This window comes from Mizuhopecten yessoensis, unplaced genomic scaffold (assembly GCF_002113885.1).
Source record: "Mizuhopecten yessoensis strain PY_sf001 unplaced genomic scaffold, ASM211388v2 scaffold2345, whole genome shotgun sequence".
Lineage (NCBI taxonomy): Eukaryota > Metazoa > Mollusca > Bivalvia > Pectinida > Pectinidae > Mizuhopecten > Mizuhopecten yessoensis.
In genome coordinates, this window is record NW_018404500.1 from 72,116 (window position 1) to 81,628 (window position 9,513).

The window sequence follows — 9,513 nt, forward strand, 5'->3', positions numbered from 1 at the left end:
TTTGAATATTACATGTTAATAACTTGATTGGAATTATAACCTTGAGTTGACAGTTTGATACTTTGAAAATTTTGAGCCAGCCCTACCCCCAAGGGCTGTAGGGTGGGGCTCAAGGGAGTCAGTGTGCTAAAATTTCTTCATTTTCCTTGTTTAGAATCAGAGGTGCTAGTTTCAAATCCTTTTTAGTCTGAAATCTGTATGCTTGATATTGAATAAGGTGGTTTTATTGTTTTTTGTCACTTTGAATAATATTTCTGTTCATGTTAAAAACGAAATCAACTCTCTGTATAAATATATCAGGTGACCGTTAAGGCCCATGGGCCTCTTGTTTCTCTAAACGACCTTTCGTCAAGTCTTGCCGTTCATATCTTTACACCAATTTCTTATTAGTAATAAGAGCCCCTGTATAGAAACAGGTGCTCTATAGTAACCAGTGTTTGTCTGCCAGGAGCACTTTCGCTTCTAGAGATCATCTTTGAATCTAGTTTGGTTGAAAATGGTAATTGGATGATATCCTACAAGGATTTGGAAATCAAAGTTAACCACTGGTCAAGTTTCAAGGTCAGTGTTATTAAAAATATAACCAAAATAATTCTGTAAACTGTACATTGTATGGCCTTTCCTAACTTGTTGTATGGATAGTCTCTGGTGGAAAAGGCCTTATTATCAGAATCCCCTAATCCAAAATGGCCACCGATGTTTCTCATTGGCAGAGATATTTTAGTTTATATCTGATTGTGTTTATGCTTGATGTTATGGTATTTGTAGGATAACATATATAAGGGACATGTAATGCCTTATTACCCATAATCTGAAACACGTAATGATAACTGTGGCTAATTCTGCTTAGTGATTATGGGGGATAATATTACCGCCAGGCACTTGGTTAGGCCCTTGATGATTTGGTGGCTTATGATTCTGAATACTCTGAGCAATTTGAAATATGATATTACTTGTTTGAACGGGCTTGTGAACAGAGGAAGAACTTTGATATAATATTTGAATTGAATATTCGTGCTTAAATTTCAGGTATTAAAACAAAAATTAATTATTATTTTTTTGTCTCACCGCCACAAAGTCGGGGCAAGATTTAGGTGTTGCTTTTCTGGCAACGGCGGCGTCAACATTAAGTTTTTTTGCATTTAAGTCAGTTTCTCTGAAAGTATAAGTGCTACACCAACCAAACTTGGACCATAGATGCATCTTAGATAGTACTTCTCAGCCCATGTTAAATCAAAGTTAACCACTGGTCAAGGTCAAGGTCAGTGTTACTAAAAATAGAACCAAAACAATTCTGTAAACTGTACACTGTATGGCCTTTTCTAACAAAGTCCTTTGACTTTGTCATCATTTTCCTCAACATTAAGTTTTTGTATATAACTTAGTTTCTCGGATATATGCATTGATGGTCAAAGCGGGGCATAGGCAAGACATATCAATCCAAATGGCTTGTGTATTCATATGATTCATATTTTTTATGCATTTGTTGAAAAGTCGGTCCAAAGTTATACTAAGTTACTGAGTTTGTCATATTTCAGATCTGCAAGACTGCGAAATGTAGACCGGAGTAGTGCACGGGATATATCTGTCACAGTGGGAACGGTTACGGTAACAATTACAGACTATCAGCCCAAACGTGAACGAAAAACATCTACAGAAACTTCCAGCAATGTGACATTGGATAGCTTTGACAATTCCTCTTCATCGTCAGGTGTGAGTAACGACCCACGGGAGGATGTGACAATGAACACAAACAACCACCATACCTGACATGTGGTGTTAGTGACGTCACTTCATTTCTCATTCTACACAGTGGTCAAGATGGACCACCCAAATTAGTGTGCCATGTGGACAGGCAATTCTACATGTGTGTTATTGACCTATTATTGCAAATCATTCAGTCTCAAAGCTGTGGAAATTCGTGGATAAAGAAGCAATTCCTTTTAAAATTTGATTTTCAAAAGGGAAAACATTATTGACCTAATGTTAAACTTCTTTAATGTGAATGGCATGTGGATAGTGAATTATGTGTGTTTGTGGGCGGTAATGGAAAATTTGTCAAGCTCATATATAGTGATATATATATATATATGTGTATACATTCATTATGGTATTTTCATTCTATTGAATCTTCAAAATGAGGTTCATTTTGTTTTTACTGTCAACATTCGGGTAATTTCCAGAGTTAAGCTTTTACTTTCAACATTCGGGTAATTTCTAGAGTTTTCCTTATCACTGTGTAACTAAATGACACAAGTTTGATTTAAAATGGCGGAATAACATATCAAAGCTTTTTTAGCCCACCATCATCTGATGATGGGGTATACAAATCGCCCTGCGTCCGTGGTCTGTCCGTGGTCCGTCCGTGGTCCGTCCTTAAACATTTCTTGTTATCGCTATTTCTCAAATTTTATATGTATGTTCCCCTTGTTACTTAGTTGTGCAGGGAAACTTTTGAGACTGATCAGATAAACAACATGGCCGAGAGGCAGCCATCTTGGCTATTGTTACTGAAGGTTTGTTATCGCTATTTCTCAGGAGGTACGACAGGGATCTTTCTCAACTTTGATATGTATGTTCCCCTTGTTACTTAGTTGTGCAGGGCAACTTTTGCAACTGATAAGATAAACAACATGGCCGACGGGCAGCCATCTTTGATTTTGACATTAAAGGTTTGTCATCACTATTTCTTAGAAAGTACTGGAAGGATCTTTTCCAAAATTGTTATGTAGGCTCCCCTATGTCTGTAGTTGTGCTTGCTTAATTTTGAGACTGATCAGATAAGCAAAATGTCCGACAGGTGGCCATCTTGGATTTTGAAAGTGAATGTTTGTTATCGCTGTGTCTCAATAAGTAGTGGAGGGATCTTTCTCAAATCTTATATGTAGGTTACCCTTGGTCCTTAGTTGTGCATATTAACTTTTGAGACTGATCAGATAAACAAAATGGCAGACAGGCTTCGATTTTTGACATCAAAGGTTTGTTAGTACTATTTCTCAGGAATAATTCGAGGGATCTTTCTCAAATTTGATATGTAGGTTCCCCTTGATGCCTCGTTGTGCATGATATATTTTGAGACTGATCATAAAAACGAAATGGCTAAAGGAAGAACTCAAAAGATCTTTCTCTTATTGCAATGATTGATTCTATTTCTTTCACATTAAGTACTGTACTAGTAAATATGTGAAATGACAAACTCACTTTCAAGGTTGTCTTTTATACACAGCAGTATTAGGTTTAGATCAAAAGTTACCTCAAGGTGCATTTACTGTTAACATGACTCGATCAAACCCAGATTAGAGAAAAGAAGAGAAAAGATCGAACTGACAAAGAACTTAGGAAGATGATACAATGGTGGGCGCCAAGATCCCTCTGGGATCTCTTGTTTAACTTGTTATGATGTAGCGGTAGGACATCCACTGTCAGTAAATTTTGTCAGTACGTTGTGATTACAAAGTCTTAAAGATAATAAATGATAATGTTTTAATCACATTATTGATACATTTATGATTACACTTATGAAGAACATAACTGTAAGAAACTAAAAATCGTTTTGTGGTTTAAGATTTCTTTCAGTGTATTTATTTCTGCTAACATGATCTCATTTGTGGGTAAAACATTTCTGCAGTTTTTTTGGGGGGAGCAAGTTTATCTTGGCAAGCAGTTATTTTAACATAGAGAACATCCAACAAAGATGATGAATTACAATTGATATTAATTCTAAAGTATAACCTGACAGCTTCAAGTAGGTTCTACTTCAGAGTGAACTTGTTAGAATGAATATAAATTACTACTGATCATCATGAGTTTGAGGTTTTGTTTCTCCGTTAGCACCAAAGTAAAATGAAATAATCTAAAAATAAACCATTGGGCAAAAATGACGAAGTCAGAGAAAATAACTGTTTTATTATTTAGGTTAAACACAAAACTTCATTTGGAGCAAGGTTTTCAGACTTTTAATTTCTCATTGTGAATAATTCCTGCATGGAATTCCTGCATGGAATTCAGCATACCCAACTAGCAATATGACACAGATTTATTCTGACAAAATTAGGATTTTACAATCCTTTGACAGTCAGCTCTAAAATAAAAATAAAAACACAGTTACAACATACTGCAAAAGTTGCAACGTTTAGATTTCATTTTTTTTTAGGTCCCCTGAGACAAAGTCTCAACTGACCTATTGCGATCGCCTTTTGTCAGGCGGCATCCGTCGTCCGTCGTGCGTCCGTAAACAATTACATTTTCGACTTCTTCTCCAAAACCCCTGAACCAATTTCAATGAAATTTTGCAGAAACCTTCCATGACCAAAGGTCAACAAAAAGAGTGGCCGGTTTGGTCCCCAGCCCCCAGGGGCCTGAGGGGGGGGGGCAAAATGGATCAAATTGACTAAAATTTCAAAAATCTTCTCCTCAAGACCCAGATATGGTAGAATCAAATACTCTTCATAGATGGAAGGGTATTAAGGTGCTTTACCAAAATTGTGAATTTCTTGACCCTGGGTTCTCACATTTCCCCCTGGGGAAGGGGTAAACTTTACTATAGTTTATAAAGGGAAATCACATTTTTGACCAATATTTGTTTAATTTCCATTGGAAGTAAAATTAATTTAGGTTAGCATTATCAGTATTGAGTAGCAGTTTGATGGTATGCACATATGAGCCCTGACTGAACCCCAGGGGCTGATGGGTGGGGCGAAAAAGGGTTGAATTGACTGATATTTCAAAAATCTTCTCAAGACAAGACCCAGATATGGTAAAATCAAACACTCTTCATAGATGGAAGGGTCTTAAGGTGCAAAATTTATTACTGTTTATAATGGCAAATGATACTTTGAATATTACATGTTAATAACTTGATTGGAATTATAACCCTGAGTTGACAGTTTGATACTATGAAAATTTTGAGCCAGCCCTACCCCCAAGGGCTGTAGGGTGGGGCCCAAAGGAGTCTGTGTACTAAAATTTCTTCATTTTCCTTGTTTAGAATCAGAGGTGCTAGTTTCAAATACTTTTTAGTCTTAAATCTGTATGCTAGATATTGATAAAGGTGGTTTTAATGTTTTTTGTCACTTTGAATAATATTTCTGTTTGTGTTAAAAACAAAACCAACTCTCTGTATACATATATCAGGTGACCGTTAAGGCCCATGGGCCTCTTGTTTCTTTAAAAGTGTGTTTCAGCACTTGGTTTTGCCAGTGTTCATCTAATTTATTTTCAAATTGTTTCACTGTGCTTGAATTCACAACAGTTGACCGTAGATTGTTCCATAAATCTACAGTTTACTGCGTAAACGAAAATTTTCTAATATTTAATCTTGAATGCGAATTGTAAATAAAAAAAATCACAATGGATCTCATGCTGTTCTGTGGGTTTAAGTAAAATGGGAGTAACAGATTTTTTGTAGAAGAACATTACATTTACGGTACTTTATTATCACTGTGATGTACTTTATAATTGTGTTTGTGCTTTTATGGTCCCAAGCATTTAAAGAATGAAAAAAAATGTGCTACTGTCACAATTTGAAAAAAAAAAGACATGAAAAATTATTGTTGCTCATTAATTACAAATTGTCTATTTTACTGACAGGTCATTATATAATGGGAGGAGCAGTATATGGAGTTCCTTGTTCTCATGTTAGAAATAGATAGGATCCTTAATTAGGTTACGGAGAAATGAAAATCAGCATGACACTCTTTATGCAAGTTGGAATTCATTATAAATTTTTGCTATCAAACAAAATTTGTTTGTCTTTTATGTGACCTCAGTAATTACTTGTGAAATTATTGCAACTGTACACTTAAAAGTAACAAAGTTTTGTTATACAAGATGTTTTATTTGCCTCCATAAATCCTGTGTGAACACCACACGTTATAATAAAACCTGTGTTTATACAATTTTGAAAGTAATTGTATTTTAAATGTTGTACATAGCTACTGAAAGTTTATCTATCTTTTAAATAACGTCATTTAACATATTATGATGGAGCTTAGTTTAAAAGCACAAAAACTTTGCCTTTCTCTGGATTTTTTTCTTTGATAATTTTATAGGTTTATAAATTTCCTGAAAGGGGTTAGAGCGTAAGGACTAGATACTGTCATGTCAATGGCTTACTGGTAACTTAACTTCTGTTATATCTCGAGCTCCTGTGGTTTGATAAATGGTTAAATAGCTTCCTAGTCTCAGTTGCTCGATGTTGGTTGATAGTCAACCAGTGGTTTGGTGAAAATTTTAAAATTCAAATATGAAAAAAATCAAGGACTGTTGATATCACATCACTGCTATAGACTGGTCGAGACAAAAAAGATTGATGAGTTTTGAGGATTGATTTCGATTTGAAAGCCCCTGTATTTAAGTGGCAACAATTTGAATTTTTCAGTAGCCACTAGTTTAAGTTAACTAACCTTTGAGTAACTGGGGCCAGGTTTCTGATCATCCTTTTCGAAAAAACAAACAAATCTGTCGTAAAATTTGCATTCAAAATTGATAAATTGACATGATATTATGACGATGATAAGAATCAAAGATCACAGCATTAACAATAATGAGGTTTTAGGAAATTCATGTTTGGTATAGTTTTATCATGGACTTTGTATTACAGCAAACGGGGGGAGGGGGACTTAAGTTAAATATAAAAAATATAAAGATGCTTTGTCACATTGAGAGACCAAACAATTGAGATAAACTTTAAACTCTTGTTATATTTAATATGACTCTGTGATTGTGATTGACTGTGTTTGTGGTTATGTTAACTGTCGATACTTCCACTAACTGCAGTAGAGAGAGAGGGGATCAGACCTCTGTTGTGTAAAACACATTCTTTTTATTATTTTAGCTTTAAGTTTCATGAATACACCATGAATTAAAATAAGCCATGTATTGATTGTTGAACTGACTCTAAATTTCTGATGGACTTTATATTTGATGAAGAAATTTAAAGTTTTTCTAGATTTAAGTGAATGTGAACATGTAATTATCTGTCTGACTGATGATGCTGGTCTGTGGAAATTAATGTCATTTGTTCCTGGTTTTATATCTAATATAGGGAAACACCTAGGACAAATTGATCAAAGGAAACTTTGAAACTTTCAGTAGACTCTGTTTGATAGTGACCTTACCCTTCGTTAAGGACAGGTATCGGTGACGGAACTCTAGGTGTGAAGCTGTCACCTCTCACCGTGACTCATCCCTCAATATAACAGGGAAGTGGACTACAATTTATGCAAATAAGAACCTTTGTTTATGTTGGGATGAAGTGTACTTGCATCATCATTGTACGATAAAAAAATACCTCGCTATACTCTAGGAGTGTCTTAGGAGGAAGCAATGTGTCTCCTTTCCTGCTGTGCAGCCTGGAAAGTGGTGTTCTACAGCTCCTGAACATCTGCGGGAATTGCAGGATATGAAATAGCTTGTTTCATCAATGCTTGAACATAAATTGCCATGTATTAAGCAACGTCCTTTGTCTGCAAAATTGACGTAACTAATTATACAACTATTAAGCTGTGTTTTTTTAAGCTACCAACGTGTATAGGACCCCAGTTCTATAAGGTATGTTTTTATACATATAACATGTTCGTATGATGTTGGAGAAAGATATGGATTTTTTTTAAAACGTGAAACTATGAGTCAAAAGATGTAGTGTTTGCTGAACAAGTTTGTAGCTACAAATGTGGCTAATACAGAAAACAGATAAACATACTTCAAAACTTATGTTTTTGTCATGTTTGTTTCAGATGTGTATTTATGTAGGTTATCAGGCCGAAGTCTCCACTCCACCTGCACTGTTCTGTCATTGTATATGCTGACAATTGATGACCCTTTGCAAGGTTATTTTAATGTCCCGCCCTATATTGTTATTACAAAACTGTTATTACAAAACTAGAGCAGCCTCCAAATTATTGCAAATGCACAAAAACTGGGTCTGATTATAGGGTATTTACATTAAAGTTCAGAGTTCAAGATCAAACAGCTTCAGATATGTATGTCGGCTTGCAACTTTAAAGATGATGAGCTGTCAATAATTACAGATCACATTGCAATTTATAACTTAAAACTGGCACAGTGATAGCAGCTAGTAGTCATGCTTGACTGATGTGGGTTTAAACAGTATTGTATTGTATTACAATTTCATTTAACATGCAGTTTGCGAACTCTCTTGGTTGATAGGTGAACAGAGGCGTGTTGATTAATGCGGTCACAATTGTCTCCTCCACATCTGTAACAAATTTGGCCGATACAGTGATTTTTATTGGACTCGCAGAATTTCTGTATTTCCAGAAATTTAACAGAGTGGGAGTCCTAGTTTTTATAACACAGTTGGAAAAGACTTTTAAAAACTATTTGTAGACTTATCACTGCCTGTAACAAACTCATTTCCTGGGGGATGCATGGGATTTGTGGTAAACTTGCTACTCTATACAAAATAGCAATATCTAAGATTTGGTGACGAGTTAGAGGAAACCTTAAGCTTGTATTAGACCATCTCTGTTGACTGGTACACAATAAAAGTTGGAACTTTACCAATATTTTCACTGTTACATTATTTGGATTTTGACAGTGGGATGTTGCATTGTGAACAAAAATCCTGTGTAAACTAAACATCCAGGTTTTAGATTACACAGGTTCACAGAAATGTAGACCGTGTCAGCTATGATATTGTTATACAAGGCTCAGTTTAGACAAATAAAAAAATGAAGTTTATTCATATGATGTATTACATTCCTCGAGAGATTTTTTTGCATTGTCCAATTTTTAGCTCACCTGGCACGAAGTGCCAAGTGAGCTTATGCCGTGGCACGGCGTCCGTCCGTCCGTCCGTCGGTCCGTCCGGCCTAGGGTGTCGATATTTGGCCAGAAGCAAACTTGGATGAAGGGCTACAAAGTTTGTTAAAATTAATGACCTTCAACTATTTTCAAGGTCACAGGGGTCAAATATGTCAAAAACTTTAAACATCTTCTTCTCAATAACCAAAATGCCCAGGGAGTTGATATTTGGCCAGTAGCATGCTTAGGTGAAGGGCTCCCAAGTTTGTTCAAATGAATGACCTTCAATTATATTCAAGGTCACATGGGTCAATTGTATTAAAAAACCTTTAAACAACTTCTTTTGAATAACCAAAATGCTCAGGGTGATGATATTTGGCCAGTAGCATGCTGAGATGAAGTGCTACAAAGTTTGTTCAAATGAATGACCTTCACCCATATTCAAGGTCACAGGGGTCAAATATGACAAAAACTTTAAACAACCTCTTCTAAATAACCAAAATGCACAGGGTGATGATATTTGGCCAGTAGCATGCTGGGATGAAGGGCTACAAAGTTTGTTCAAATGAATGACCTTCACCCATATTCAGGGTCACAGCGGTCAAATATGTTTAAATCTTGAAACAACTTCTTCTGAATAACCAAAATGCCCAGGGTGATATTTGGCCAGTAGCTAGCTGAGATGAAGGGCTTAAAAGTTTGTTCTAATGAATGACCTTCACCCATATTCAAGGTCACAGGGGTCAA

At 35.7% G+C, this 9,513-nt stretch overlaps 1 protein-coding gene across 1 annotated transcript in view; it reads left to right on the forward strand.

Annotated features, from left to right (window-relative positions):
* Positions 1-2,588, forward strand: part of LOC110445750 (RING1 and YY1-binding protein-like) — a 52,991-nt gene extending 50,403 nt beyond the window's left edge. The window contains exon 4 of the mRNA XM_021490522.1: positions 1,539-2,588. Within this exon, the coding sequence (XP_021346197.1) occupies positions 1,539-1,770 (232 nt within the window). The 3' untranslated portion in view covers positions 1,771-2,588. The remainder of the gene's footprint in view (positions 1-1,538) is intronic.
* The last annotated feature ends 6,925 nt before the right edge of the window (positions 2,589-9,513 follow it).